The sequence below is a fragment of the Myxocyprinus asiaticus genome, chromosome 2, assembly GCF_019703515.2.
Source record: "Myxocyprinus asiaticus isolate MX2 ecotype Aquarium Trade chromosome 2, UBuf_Myxa_2, whole genome shotgun sequence".
Classification (NCBI taxonomy): Eukaryota; Metazoa; Chordata; class Actinopteri; order Cypriniformes; family Catostomidae; genus Myxocyprinus; species Myxocyprinus asiaticus.
In genome coordinates this window covers 59,326,737-59,342,255 of record NC_059345.1, presented here as the reverse complement: position 1 = coordinate 59,342,255, position 15,519 = coordinate 59,326,737, and the positions used below count along the sequence as shown (strand labels likewise).

At 38.3% G+C, this 15,519-nt stretch overlaps 2 protein-coding genes across 2 annotated transcripts; one reads left to right on the top strand and one right to left on the bottom strand.

The window, feature by feature from the left end:
• Positions 1–240: 240 nt before the first annotated feature.
• On the bottom strand, positions 241–6,995 carry LOC127453249 (LRP chaperone MESD-like). The gene is made up of 3 exons (XM_051719497.1): positions 6,811–6,995; positions 4,279–4,511; positions 241–697 (listed from the first exon to the last, which is right to left on the bottom strand). The coding sequence occupies exons 1-3, from the start codon at positions 6,961–6,963 to the stop codon at positions 469–471; spliced, it is 615 nt and encodes a 204-aa protein (XP_051575457.1). The 5' UTR covers positions 6,964–6,995; the 3' UTR covers positions 241–468.
• A 3,134-nt stretch (positions 6,996–10,129) lies between these two features.
• Positions 10,130–13,049, top strand: LOC127453123 (talin rod domain-containing protein 1-like). Its single transcript, XM_051719256.1, has one exon. It carries the CDS (start codon positions 11,662–11,664, stop codon positions 12,724–12,726), a length of 1,065 nt encoding a protein of 354 aa, XP_051575216.1. The 5' UTR covers positions 10,130–11,661; the 3' UTR covers positions 12,727–13,049.
• Positions 13,050–15,519: the final 2,470 nt, after the last annotated feature.

Genomic DNA, 15,519 nt, shown 5'->3' with positions numbered 1-15,519 from the left:
TCATGTTAGCATGTATAATATTTAAATCTTGTGGCTATACTTTCAAAACAATTTGTATTTTAACGTTAGACTGAAATGTTTTTTGTCTTTGGTAATCATCATTATGCCACAGATGTTGTCTACAGAGCTCACTTTGTATTGAACATTCCTTCAAGCACTGCATTTTTATTAATTTGTTTACATTTGAAGACACATGGACATGAGCAAAGATGTTTGACACCAATAATCAATGCAATGCAAGTAATTATAAAAGTGGTTTATTCTTGAATTCAAATGACATCCTGTGAAAAAATGAGGTGAAATCGGAAAAATTCGAAAAAGTTCTAAATCAAAGATTGATGATTTGACTTCATTTAACTCAGTCAGCCTCTAGTGACCTTGGCATCAAGTAAACTGGTAACACCTGTTAGCGAAACTTTTTTTCAGTTCCGTGTTCTATTAAGACATTAGGCCTTAGAGGCATGTTTATCATAGCTCCTGCTTGCTTTTATGTGCTCGGTTGGCTGCTTTCTTGTCTCCCTTCTTCTTGGTCTTGTTTTGCTCCTTTCCATCTTTCTTGGCAGCTTTCCCAGGGTACACCTGTCCCTCCACAGTTACATCCTCGCACCGGTTCTGAGCCACCAGGAAGTCTTTAATCTCCCAGGCGTAGCTCCCATCACGCAGCATGAAGATGACACGGTTAGATCCAACAACAAATCTGATGAACAAAAAAAACAACTAAAGTGATTCTGTTTTAAGAGATCAAAAAGAGTGATGTTATTTAGGAGAACTTGAGAAATGAAGGTTGTTCTTGACTATCCCATAAAATCAATTCAAGACACACAGGATCCCTAATTCATATCTATGCCAACCAAAATTTCTAGCATTTGTCTAAAGGCATCCATCAAGACAACAAAACACACATGAAGGTCCACAGCCTGTATACTTTTGGGCATGTAATGTAGTATCAATACAATTTTCAAGCAAAACATTTCACAAAAAGAAGCTTGTCAGGTTTAAAACTATATAAAAATAGATAGGCCTATATTGTTCAGAATGAAGTAAAATATAATATATATATATATACACTATATTGCCAAAAGTATTCGCTCATCTGCCTTGAGACGCATATGAACTTAAGTGACATCCCATTCTTAATCCATAGGGTTTAATATGACGTCGGCCCACCCTTTGCAGCTATAACAGCTTCAACTCTTCTGGGAAGGCTTTCCACAAGGTTTAGGAGTGTGTTTATGGGAATTTTTGACCATTCTTCCAGAAGCGCATTTGTGAGGTCAGACACTGATGTTGGACGAGAAGGCCTGGCTCGCAGTCTTCGCTCTAATTCATCCCAAAGGTGCTCTGTCGGGTTGAGGTCAGGACTCTGTGCAGGCCAGTCAAGTTCTTCCACACCAAACTCGCTCATCCATGTCTTTATGGACCTTGCTTTGTGCACTGGTGCGCAGTCACGTTGGAACAGGAAGGGGCCATCCCCAAACTGTTCCCACAAAGTTAGGAGCATGGAATTGTCCAAAATCTCTTGGTATGCTGAAGCATTCAGAGTTCCTTTCACTGGAACTAAGGGGCCAAGCCCAGCTCATGAAAAACAACCCCACACCATAATCCCCCTCCACCAAACTTCACAGTTGGCACAATGCAGTCAGACAAGTACCGTTCTCCTGGCAACCGCCAAACCCAGACTCGTCAATCAGGTTGCCAGATGGAGAAGCGTGATTTGTCACTCCAAAGAACGCGTCTCCACTGCTCTAGAGTCCAGTGGCGGCGTGCTTTACACCACTGCATCCGACGCTTTGCATTGCACTTGGTGATGTATGGCTTGGATGCAGCTGCTCGGCCATGGAAACCCATTCCATGAAGCTCTCTACGCACTGTTCTTGAGCTAATCTGAAGGCCACATGAACTTTGGAGGTCTGTAGCGATTGACTCTGCAGAAAGTTGGCGACCTCTGCGCACTATGCGCCTCAGCATCCGCTGACCCCGCTCTGTCATTTTACGTGGCCTACCACTTCGTGGATGAGTTGCTGTCATTCCCAATCGCTTCCACTTTGTTATAATACCACTGACAGTTGACTGTGGAATATTTAGTAGTGAGGAAATTTCACGACTGGACTTGTTGCACAGGTGGCATCCTATCACAGTACCACGCTGGAATTCACTGAGCTCCTGAGAGCGGCCCATTCTTTCACAAATGTTTGTAGAAGCAGTCTGCATGCCTAGGTGCTTCATTTTATACACCTGTGGCCATGGAAGTGATTGGAACACCTGAATTCAATTATTTGGATGGGTGAGCGAATACTTTTGGCAATATAGTGTATATATATATATATATATATATATACAGGTGCTGGTCATATAATTAGAATATCATCAAAAAGTTGATTTATTTCACTAATTCCATTCAAAAAGTGAAACTTGTATATTATATTCATTCATTACACACAGACTGATATATTTCAAATGTTTATTTCTTTTAATTTTGATGATTACAACTGACAACTAAGGAAAATCCCAAATTCAGTATCTCAGAAAATTAGAATATTACTTAAGACCAATACAAAGAAAGGATTTTTAGAAATCTTGGCCAACTGAAAAGTATGAACATGAAAAGTATGAGCATGTACAGCACTCAATACTTAGTTGGGGCTCCTTTTGCCTGAATTACTGCAGCAATGCGGTGTGGCATGGAGTCGATCAGTCTGTGGCACTGCTCAGGTGTTATGAGAGCCCAGGTTGCTCTGATAGTGGTCTTCAGCTCTTCTGCATTGTTGGGTCTGGCATATCGCATCTTCCTCTTCACAATACCCCATAGATTTTCTATGGGGTTAAGGTCAGGCAAGTTTGCTGGCCAATTAAGAACAGGGATACCATGGTCCTTAAACCAGATACTGGTTGCTTTGGCACTGTGTGCAGGTGCCAAGTCCTGTTGGAAAATGAAATCTGCATCTCCATAAAGTTGGTCAGCAGCAGGAAGCATGAAGTGCTCTAAAACTTCCTGGTATACGGCTGCGTTGACCTTGGACCTCAGAAAACACAGTGGACCAACACCAGCAGATGACATGGCACCCCAAACCATCACTGACTGTGGAAACTTTACACTGGACCTCAAGCAACGTGGATTGTGTGCCTCTCCTCTCTTCCTCCAGACTCTGGGACCCTGATTTCCAAAGGAAATGCAAAATTTACTTTCATCAGAGAACATAACTTTGGACCACTCAGCAGCAGTCCAGTCCTTTTTGTCTTTAGCCCAGGCGAGACGCTTCAGACGCTGTCTGTTGTTCAAGAGTGGCTTGACACAAGGAATGCGACAGCTGAAACCCATGTCTTGCATACGTCTGTGCGTAGTGGTTCTCCCCCACATTTTTGAATGGGTTTTGTTTCACAATCCTCTCCAGGGTGCGGTTATCCCTATTGCTTGTACACTTTTTTCTACCACATCTTTTCCTTCCCTTCGCCTCTCTATTAATGTGCTTGGACACAGAGCTCTGTGAACAGCCAGCCTCTTTTGCAATGACCTTTTGTGTCTTGCCCTCCTTGTGCAACGTGTCAATGGTCGTCTTTTGGACAACTGTCAAGTCAGCAGTCTTCCCCATGATTGTGTAGCATACAGAACTAGACTGAGAGACCATTTAAAGGCCTTTGCAGGTGTTTTGAGTTAATTAGCTGATTAGAGTGTGGCACCAGGTGTCTTCAATATTGAACCTTTTCACAATATTCTAATTTTCTGAGATACTGAATTTGGGATTTTCCTTAGTTGTCAGTTATAATCATCAAAATTAAAAGAAATAAACATTTGAAATATATCAGTCTGTGTGTAAGGAATGAATATAATATACAAGTTTCACTTTTTGAATGGAATTAGTGAAATAAATCAACTTTTTGATGATATTCTAATTATATGACCAGCACCTGTATATATATATATATATATATATATATATATATATATATATATATATATATATATATATATATATATATATATATATATTTAACTTTCTCATTTTCAAAGGTTAGTGGAACATGTCCTTCGTTAATGTCCAGACCTACATCTGCGGTTACTCTGCTTGGACACCTGTGTTAACTTGAGGGGAACTGACTTAATACATCCACTAAAAATCACCTTGTATCCGTTGGTTAAAAGTTAATGCAAAAACGTTGGCTTGAGAAGAAAAGGACTAGCATAATTTGTTTGCAATGGCATTCAGGCAATTTAAGTGTGACTACAGTGTCCAAATACTTGTTGTTGCCATTTTATCTGTACGGAAATATGGTTGATACCTTTGAACATCAAAGTTGGCATTGAAGAGGCTTCCCTGCCACAGGCTGGTGATCTCTTCGGTTTCTTTCTCTGTTGGGTTTCCTGACACAGATGCAAACACCATCAGGGTCTTTCCTTTTTTGGACATCTTCAGGAGCTCCTCTGGTTTGGATGCATCTATTTTGGAGAAGTCGATGGGTGGAGGAGACCTTTTGTGCTCTGGTAAGTCACCCTCCTCTATGTCATCATCTTTCTGCATCAAGCAAAATAAGTTTCAGAGAAGCAATACATAAAAAAAAAAATTAAAAAAAGATGTAATGGCAAAGTTTTATTCACTGATATTTGGCAAAAAATAAATAAATAAATAAAAAAACATAAAATAAAATAATAATAACAATAATAATAATATATATTCTCCAGATATTCCTGGGGGCTTGTGGAATAAAATGCTTACCAAAAATGCCAAACCCCTTTCCACCATTTCGAACAGATTTGGTGTGAACAAAATTGGATCAGATAACATTAAAAACAAGTTTTACAAAACCCACCTAATGGATTTTTGTTGTTTAACAATATTCTCTAAAAACACATTGATTAAATTGTTTGCAATGATGCCAAACAGGAAGCAAAACAGCATCTCATCGATGCATTTTACACAAAACCTTGATCTTATCGTTGTCACAATGCCCTGATAGAATACATTTTTGACCGATTGAGCATTATAAAATTATAGATAACAGTAAATCTACTCCTAACCTTTGAACTAGCATTCTTATTCTAAATTTACCACTGGGGGTTCTATGACAAAACAATCTGCTCAATCTTACAACATGTGCTTGGCCTGTTTGCTTTATTTTCGGTCCTTTCAGCCACCACTGCCAAACGTGATTGCACATTTTTAAGTAAAAAATGTGCAATGTGTGTCTCATGAACAATTAAGGTCAAATTCTTGTTGAGGTGTTACAAAAAGGGTAATGTGTGAACTTTCTTACCTTGTGAATGAGGGGTAATAAAACAGCAAATATTTTCAAACTTTAAAGGGATAGTTCACCCAAAAATGAAAATGTCCTCATCATTTATTCACCCTCATGCCATATGTGTATGACTTTCTTTCTTCAACAGAACACAAATACATTTTTTTAGACGAATATCTCAGCTCTGTAGGTCCATAACATGCAAGTGAATGGTGATCAGACCTTTGTAGCTCCAAAAATCACATAAAGAAAACATAAAAGTAATCCATATAACTCCAGTGGTTAAATCCATAGCTTTAAAAGCGATATGATAGGTGTGTGTGGGAAACAGATTTTTACAATTTAAGTCCTTTTTTTACTCTAAATCTCCCCTTTCACTTTTACATCTAAAAACCACATGTGGTCCCTGTTTAGTTTCACCTTTACATCTAAAAGTGAAAGTGGAGATTTAGAGTAATAAAATGACTTAAATTTTGATCTGTTTCTTACCCACACCTATCATGTCTCTTCTGAAGATATGGATTTAACCACTGGAGTCATATGGATTACTTTTATGTTTCCTTTATGTAATTTTTGGAGCTACAAAGTAGAGGTCTGCACGGAACTGTTTTTTCCATCCCGCTCCCGCAAATTTCTATCCCACACCCGAACGCGCCCCCTGAATTTTACTCAGTGTTAGGGATTTTCTTCCCCACCTCTCCCATTCTCGCTACCCCGCATTTATTTTCCATATAGAGCAAAAGTCATACAAATAGACAACAAGTGTACACAAAGAATGCTTTATTTTCTGTTATTGCTGTTATCAGGTGATGTGTGAAAATGACGGCAATTTGACTTGCCTGAATTTGGTTTCTTAACATTAAATTGACCATTTTCTAGTCCGAGTTTCACATCCTTTGATGACACAGTGTGCGCTTTGCTCTGCCATTCTTCTAAAAAGCCCAGTTGACTACCTGCCTGCTCTTAATATTGGATAATTGAATGCACAAGCTGTGTCCACATTTATTTATGTTAAAAAAAAGAAAATATGCGAGACAGAGAGTACTACAAATTAAAAATACGTTAAGAGATGTCAATAAGGCCTCATTTCCACCAAATCCACTGTTCTGACTGTTTTTCTATCATGTGAAACAGAAAGAAAAAAAAGAAGTATACTACAACTGAACACAAGAAAGAATAAGATAAGTGATATTGTGGAAAAAACCTATTATAATATACAATAATACAGAAAAATACATCTGACAGTGATAGAAAACAAAAAGATTTTCGCAACAAAACAAACTATAATGCAGTTAAACAGCCTTTGTATGCTGCAATTGTACAGCAACACAAAACATATAAATCCTGTCCCAATAAAATGTGATAACTTGCCCCGATCTAACATTTATGAAAAATACTTTTGTCCTGAGAACACAGTTCAACATTTAGGTTAAAATCTATATATCCATATAGTTGACACTTATATCAATGTATACCATGGTGGTTACTGAGATATAGCCCTTGTGACAAATTCCCCATGCGACAACTAACCCCGTTCTCTCCCGCAGCAGAGTGTGTTCTGTTCCATTGTCAACATACCTCCCACTCCTCCAGTAGTCTTGCCATATCAGCGTCATTATAATCCCGTATGTCCTTCTTCTTCTTAGATTTAGTGTCTATACAATGTACCGATAAGAATAATATGAGAAAAAGAAACACTGATACTGTTTTGCAGCTGACGGGAGACGCCATGTTTAAACCTGGAGCTCGCTGATTGGATGAAATATTTCGCCTCATCATAGGGTTTTTTGAGAGAGGCGTGTCGTCCTGAAAAATAAAATAAAATATCATGTACTTCTAAAAGTGTCCTATATCTTCAGTTGAAGTATGGCAGAAACATATATATTACAAATAGTTAGTATCTACAGATGGTTGCATGCATTTACGGGATGTCTTTTATGGATGATCTTAAATATACTTTATGATTTCTACACACACACACACACACACACACACACACACACACACACACAAACATGTTGGTGCGGCTATCTTTATGAGGGCTCTCCAAAGTCATAATGATTTTTATACTGTACGAACTATAGATTCTATCCCCTAACCCTAACCCTAACCCTACCCTTAAACCTAACCTTCACAAAAAACTTTCTGTATTTTTACATAAAATAAATAAATAAATAATAATAATAATAATAATAATAATAATAATAAACATCGTTTAGTATGTTTTTTAAGCTTTTAGAAATGTCCTCATAAACCATATTTATAGCATAATACCCTTGTAATTACCAGTTTGTAACCTAAATAAATGTCCTCGTAAATCACCCAAACCCACCCACACACACAAAGCGGCCCATGCCTTTTAAGTCTAGGCCTTCAGTGCGATTCATGCCATTAAGAAAACACAGTTTCACAATGAATAAGACACCATATGCCTTATCATACATTATATGGCAGTCAACTAATAATACCAACTGACATTTTAATAACACGTCCACGCACGAAACCAGAACCAAGGAGGTCTAATACCAAGAATAAGCTAAGGACATATCCTAAAGACCACACCCACCAAGAACAAATCAATCAATCTGATTGGCTGGTAAATCTGGCAATCTAACTTTAGATGCCTATTCACTTACACTGTTGAGGGATTCTGCGGAAATTCTGAAGGCCTGACAGGGTGTAGCTCAGACTCACGCGCTGCTTCGGCATGGCTTCGGGTATGCGATTTGTGAAACAGTTGTCATGCTTTGCTTGTAAGCATCGAATAATAAATTTTGATTGGATAAACTTTTTGTTTTTTGCTATTCTTTTGTAGATGAATTAGGAGTAGAAAGCGATTGACAATGCATAGGCAGAAAGGTCAATGAGAATGAAAAAAATATGTATTTATTAGGCATGTCACGTCAGCAGAGAAGGCTTTGCTGGCCCTGAGAAATCGCCACTGACACAAACACATATCATATACTGCATTTGTTCACAAGAAATTATATATTTGTATGGTAGAGTCCAAATGCTAGTAATGCATGTTGTAATAGTAGCAAATGCAGAAGCCAATACAGAAAAGGCATTCGTTTTAATTTAGTATGGTATTATTATAACGAGTCAGCAATGTAAACATTTTTGATGCAGGCATGTGACTTCAATGGTATATTAATGAGGCTAAGTATATTATGAAGCCATAAAAAGTTAATAAGGCTATAAACCTTAACATAGAACCTTAAATTGATCAGTGTTTAGACTATGAAGTATGTAGAACATATATGTATTACATTACTGCTCCATTAATCTAGACTTAAATTTGCTTGATAGTGAACAAGAAAGGAACAAGCACAGACATTTAAAGCTTGTTTAGTATTACAGTTTATTTTATGAATATAACCACTAATGGCAATAGTAAAGAGAATGTTAATAAAAGATGTTCTTTATGACAACAAATATTCTGTAGAGTGATTTGGGATACATTGCCAATTATGTTCTTTAGTTTGGACACCATTCTTCTACAGAACTTGCCTTATTGATGAATTTGTTCAACCTATTAGCACACCCAGCTACAGAACACATAAAACACATCCCCACTGCAGATTATATCCTTCACACATTGAATGACCTGCTTCAGGCAAGCTCTGGTCTGTAAAATAACACACATACTAAATATTTTAGTTTCAATATCCATTGCCTCCAGTGAATAAAGATTTAGGAAAATACTGTACATACTGACAAACACAAGAGGGTTACAACAAGCCTGTTAAAGCTTAATTATTTTGATACCAAATTAACAGGTAATGAAAATAAAACTGTTGCATATTGAATTATTTCATGCTCTTGCAGCTCTGCACTTTAGTGGCTGGGCCCCACCCTCTAAAGTGCTTGTGCATGGGACGCACATGAAGTGTAGGCTCATTCAACAGAATCTGAACTGTTTCCTCTCAGGACACCCCACCCAATGGCACAGTGCCCCGCGCAGCTGCAGAACATGCAGTATTTGCAGTCTCAGCCCCCAGCCCAGATCTTAAGCACTACATACAAATGCGTTGTCTAATTCAGTGGCTTTATCCATTTAGAATTGAATAAAGACCAAACAAGGTCTACATCAGGGCTCTACATTTAATATGAAGAACATCTGTTGTTTTAAACTGGTCAATGGACTGTTACAGAACACAATGTCAAAGCATACATTTGAACCAGCGTCTCTTTTACCGTTAATTATTATTTCGGTAAGTCCTTTTAATATGTTGGGGGTATTCTAATTCTGCAGTATTTAGATCCAGTGTCTTTACCGTTGGTTCTTTCGCTTTTAAATGCTTCGAGACCCATTCTCGTGTTTAAAGAAGGAGAGTTTTCAGGGAAGCGGCTCCTCCCTGTTATTTCCTATTGGCTCCTTCACATTCCCAATGTCTGCTTTTGTCCAATGAGAAGTACTTTACTGTATTTACGTCAGTTTTTGCAGCGGTGAATCATATTTCCCTTCCCGAGATGTATATGCTGTTTTGAAGATAGTTTGTATTTGTTTACGAGCGCGGTAGGGGGGAAAAAGTTACAAGCGAATAATTAGAACTCACTGAACTCATAGATCAATGAAAAATACCAGTAAAGACACCTCAACACAAATAAGTATACGTACCAACAAACTCCTCCAACACAATGCAAAAGGTGTTGAGTAAAGGCAAAAATAAATAAATAAATATTTGACAAGTTCTTTGTTGGTTGTTATTTATAAATGTTGTGATTCCTGTATACTTAAGCACTTGAACTTTTCTCAATCGAGCATTGAAATGTGGCGGTAATTAATAAAAAATAAATAAATAAATAATTCCAGTTCAGAAATAGCATTCAAAACGTGAAAAATAATACTGCCGGCGTTTCCGCTAAACAAAAAAATAAATCTCGATATGCCGCTCTGAATGCAAACGTTGTAAAAGTAGTAAATACCCACACGCGAGAGTACCTGTTGGATATATAGGGAAGCGCAAACTAGAATAAACGGCAAAAACAAAGAGAGGAAACAGAAGAGAGCAAACGTAATTGCTCTGGCAACGGCTGGGTGTAACTTTTGCACTCAGACCGGTAGTTGAGTCTCACGTCGGGGCCTCGGGAAACAATGACTGGTGAAGAATGAACGCAACTTTTTACGCGGCGAACATTACCTCAGACAAATGAGCGTATCGGTCGGGCAGCTGATTCATTAAAATGAGAGATTTTGCTTCATGTAAATGCTCTTTGACCTGGAATAATGGTTGTAGAGTGTTTAAAAGAGTCAGAGTTTGAGGAAAGCTAACAGGCTATTCAGCCACACCCTCCCGCCGCTTCCTCATACGCAAGATGTAGCGGGAGACTACAACCGCCGTAAGAGTCTCATAGCGACTAAAGTTCGTTACTGAACGTCCTCGGTCGTGGAAAAAGCGACCGACCTTTGGTCAAGCGTTAAAGAAATGGAAAGTAAAAGTGAAACTTTCTGCGACTGGACAACCGTTGCTTTTCTGTTGAGGAGGGAGTATGGACAATAGATATGCATAAGGAACTGAGTTTGCCCAAAGAACTTGGATTGTGTACGAAAAAAAAAAAGGTTGAAAGACGTTTGGGAGAGTTTAATGGATTTTGGAGGTGTCGTGGGATGAAGGTGGAGAAGAAGCGGGGCGCTCGGTCGGCGCTCGCGCTTTGGTCGGAGGGTCGTACGTGTTCAGCTATATGGTCATCGCCATTCTGCCGGACATTAATTTAAATGCATTTAATTTGCATGTCGCGTTTAAGAAATAAAACAATAGATGGAACCGATTCAACAAGCCAGAAGTTTGCAATTCTGGAAGTCTGTCAGTCAACCTGCACTTTGCCTTCATTTGGGCATCCTCTCATATGGCACTGCAGTAGCCTTTTAAAAGAGTTTATGGTTTCTTGCCGTTTTGGAGCAACATTGACAGAATCTACCTGTGAAACCGACCAGACTGTAGCCTACCTGAAGAAAGGTAGTTGTGAATTTGATTTGTGTCCCTCCTCGTCATTAACAGTAAAATCTGTTTATTTAAATGTTGGGCAATTCAGAGTTTTTGAAGGGATTTAATTCTAGCTCTCCTGAGCCTCTTTTTGCCCACATTTTTAGGTTTTATTTCTTTCATCAGAAGTCAGGCCCTTATTCTCACACTTACATTTAGTGAAGTTTAATATTATTATGCGTTAGCAAATGTCTACTCAAATAAAATTGACCTGTGTGTTTGCAAAGAAGCTTAATAGAGGACTTTGTCAATATTTTTTGAAGGACATTATTGAAGACTCTTTGGCCAGTTTTTAATACTTCCCAGAGAAGGTTTGGGAATCTCTTTCAGACTGAAGAAAATGTCATAAGTTACATGTTCGCATAATTGAGCGTGTGTTGTACTCTTTATTTTGAAAAAAAAAAGAAAATAAAATTTTGAATATTAGTGTGAGCACCCTACTATGGCTAGTAGTGGCTCGGGAAAATCAGATAGTAAGGTTCCTACCAACATCCTAAGTGGCAGCTTGCAACAAAGGAAAAGACTTTCATCCATCTGTGATGCATGCAAAAGCAAAATGCAGCTGGTAGCAGACCTCCTCCTATTGTCCAGTGAGACCAGGCCAGTGGTCCACTGCGATGGCCTGCCAGTAGCAGAGACTTTTGAGAAATGTCGCGACACGGTGATCGCCAGAACGAAAGAGTTGTCTATTATTGTTCATGACATTCAGAGCCAGCTCAACATGGGGAAATTTGTGGAGGTTGGGGATCGACTGGTTGAGATGGGGGACCTCGTGGTCTCACTGACGGAGTATTCAGCACACGCAGCATATTTGGCAGCTGTGGAGACCCCAGGCTCACAAGCTGCTGTTCCCGGCTTGGTGGACCGCTATAAAGTCACCCGGTGCCGGCATGAAGTGGAGCAGGCCTGCAACATTCTTCGCCTGACGGCTCTGGCTGACCTGACGCCACAGCTCCTTCTAGAGTTGTCGCAGAACATTCTAAAGAACCTCACCACCCTTACAGACGCATCCTCCCTGGCCAGTGATAAATCTAAGGACAAGTTTGCCAAGGAGCAGTTCAAAGCCAGTGTCAAGTGCATGAGCACGAGTGCTTCGGCTCTCTTGGCATGTGTGAGGGAAGTAAAGGCCTATCCAAGCGAGCTGACCCGCAACCGCTGCATCCTGTTCAGCGGACCACTCGTGCAGGCGGTGCACGCCTTGGTAGGTTTCGCCACTGAACCGCAGTTTCTTGGAAAAGCAGCCAGCATCACCCCCGAAGGAAAGGGGGTGCAAACGGCCATTCTTGGTGGAGCCATGAGCGTCGTGTCGGCCTGCGTGCTCCTGACCCAAGGCCTGAGGGATATCTCTCAGCATCCCGAGAGCAGCTCCCAGATGCCCATCTACCGGGAGCGACTGCGGAACTCTGCTTGCGCCGTCTCGGACGGATGCACGCTGCTTTCTCAGGCACTAAGAGAACGATCCTCACCCAGAACTCTACCGCCAGTTAACTCTCATTCTGTGAATTAAAACTCCTTAACATACACAGCACCAACCCCACGGCACATTAGTACCAAAGAATCTATTCAGGTTTTTTCCCACATAATATGACCCTGTTGAGAAAATGTAGTTTTTATGCGTCTAAATTAACTCTTTATGGCAGACGGCTTTACTCATCTTGAGGTCAGAGGTGACATTTATAGTTTTTTTTTTTTTTATGCTGGGTGTGATTTGAGGAAAAAATTACTAAAACTGACAACTACTGCAAATCTATGTTACCCTCTGTCGGTTACAAATTTGGTCATAAGTGGTAATTTAAACAGAAGCCTTAATAAAATAAAATTGAAAGTTTACCTCAGTGTATTGTTGAAAGGATGTCATTTGAGACGTGTAGAAATTCAGAGTTCATGTTCATGCTTGTGCTCCATGTGTGAATTTGTAATGAGTTAAAGCTGCTTTGAGTGTGTGCCATAGGTTTTACACTATTTACAAAACTTTTAATTATATTTCAGTGTGCTTTTTTTTCTTTCTTTTTTTTTGCCCACCCCCTAATTTTTTATTATGCATGTACTGGAGTATTTATTTCAAGTGATTAAAAATGTTGTTTCTCCTGACTGTTATTTTGAGACCTCTCAGTCAAAATATCAAAATTGATTATTTTAAATCAGTGGTTCTCAACCTTTTTTGATGAATGCCCCCCTACTTCTTTCCCTTACTCCAGAACTGGTACAAATGTATACAACCCGTATAATTGAGAACCAACTGATATACTCCAAGTCTAGATTTGACGATAGATTTGGCATCATTTGAATGCCCCCACTGAGAACCCAGTTGTTTAAATCTACAACAGGGTCAGAAAGTTTTCACTGGGTGAACTAAAATTCACAGGCTATGTTCACACCGTAGCTGAATGTGGCCCAAGGAAAATTGTCTTTTTCCATAAGGTTGTTCACATGACATTTTAAATGTAGCGCAGATACAGGTCTGAACAGCTGATGTCTCAAAATGACCCACATGCTTATAATGCGCATATATCAACCCTGGCATGTTCATCATTATAATATGTAGGCCTATATTTTCTGTATTATAAATGAAATTATAATTAGCCAGTTTATCTAATATATCAGTAAGTGATGGAGAAAAACTTCTTAATGGCTTACATAGTATTTATAAGTCATTTGCAGTCACATGAGGAAATGTAATTATCATTGAAGCTCAGGAATGTAATTTTACTTCTGAGTGAAACAGGCTATCATAAAATCAAAGGGCAGCAGGAAAAACGACACTACTTATATGTGAGTTAAAGGAATATTCCGGGTTTAATACAAGGTCAGTCGTCAGCATTTGTGACATAATTTTGATTACCACAAAAACAATTTCGACTCATCCCTCCTTTTCATTAAAAAAAGCATGCAATGAGGCACTTATAATGGAAGTGAATGGGGCCAATATTTTGAAGGTTTATAGGGCAGAAATGTGAAGCTTTTAATTTGATAAAAGCACTTACATTAATTCTTAAGTTAAACTTGTGTTTTATTTGAGCTGTAAATTTATTTAAATTATTGTTTTTATAGTCGTTTTTAGTGTTTATACCATTATGTTGTCATGGCAACAAAGTTGCAGACTTGGGTAAAGGTTAGTAATTGATTTTATTACACTAAAATAATGTTAACATGCATGTTGTTTACATCTTATGGCTATAGTTTTGAAGCAGTCAGTATTTTAATGTTTATGGATTGGCCCCCATTCACTTCCATTGTAAGTGCCTCACTGAAACCCAGATTTTTGCTTTTTTAATGAAAAGGAGGGATGAGTCTAAATTTTATTTTTGTGATAATTAACATCATGCCACATAAACTGTCGATTAAACGTAACGTAAACATAATATTCCTTTAAGCAGAGTTGATATTTAAAATTATTTCAGATTTTTCATTGACTTGCTTGCATTCGTGTTTTGATATAGTTGTGAAATATAGAAACTGATTTCTGTGCAAGTGACCCAAGAAAAGACTGCTGTTACATAAATAACTCCGTCCGCTATCTTTTCATGTGCATATTTTCCTATCATTTTAATTTCTTTCCATAAAAAGGAACTTAATATAACTAAAAGCGATATGACTTGCAATTAAATATTTTAACCCAAAACATTCCTGTATATGGGGTAAAACATGCTCGCAAATGACGAATGTTGAGTTCGATGGATGTAAAAAAATCACATTAAATCTGACATGGCTGTTCACTCTGTTAAAAATCTGGAAAAAAATTAGATACGTATCCAACACTTGTGGCTTTTCACGATTTCATCCAATGAACAGATCTTTGTCACATGTGAGTGAAAAAAATATGATTTGGGCCAGATTCAGCTGCGGCTTGTATGTAGCAAAAGTGCATATGGTCAAAGCAAATTAACATCGCAATGAAACTGTTGCTTTAGATAGGTGTCGTTTGAGTGAATTGCTGATTAATTTCCCATGAAGGATGCATGCTAGCACTTGAAATAGAAATATGAGGAAATCTTGGTTTATTCAGTCTACATTGAAAAAAACATTTTTTTTATTTTTTTATTTATTTTTTTTGTGAGAAAATGTTATTATTATTTACTGAAGGATTTGATTTTGTCAAATAAGTTCAGTTTTTCCTTTTACTACAGGCATATAAGTATAGTTAAACCTAATAATCCCTTTGTCTTTGAGGAGCTCTTGCACAAAAGCTACCTTGATGAGTTTCTGATGTGTTCAGTTTGTTATCACAGATAAGCCTCTTGCTACCTTCATTTCTAGACTTAATGTGTTTGAAGTCTGAAATGTGTATCTGTACTGCCAC

What these genes read in the sequence shown, in the direction of transcription:
- LOC127453249 (XM_051719497.1), bottom strand. Translation starts at nt 6,963, where the DNA reads ATGGCGTCTCCCGTCAGCTGCAAAACAGTATCAGTGTTTCTTTTTCTC. An exon ending in GACTACTGGAGGAGTGGGAG is followed by an intron (nt 4,512 to 6,810) that starts GTATGTTGACAA and finishes TGCTTGATGCAG; the next exon opens with AAAGATGATGACATAGAGGA. An exon ending in GCCAACTTTGATGTTCAAAG is followed by an intron (nt 698 to 4,278) that starts GTATCAACCATA and finishes TTTGTTCATCAG; the next exon opens with ATTTGTTGTTGGATCTAACC.
- LOC127453123 (XM_051719256.1), top strand. Translation starts at nt 11,662, where the DNA reads ATGGCTAGTAGTGGCTCGGGAAAATCAGATAGTAAGGTTCCTACCAAC.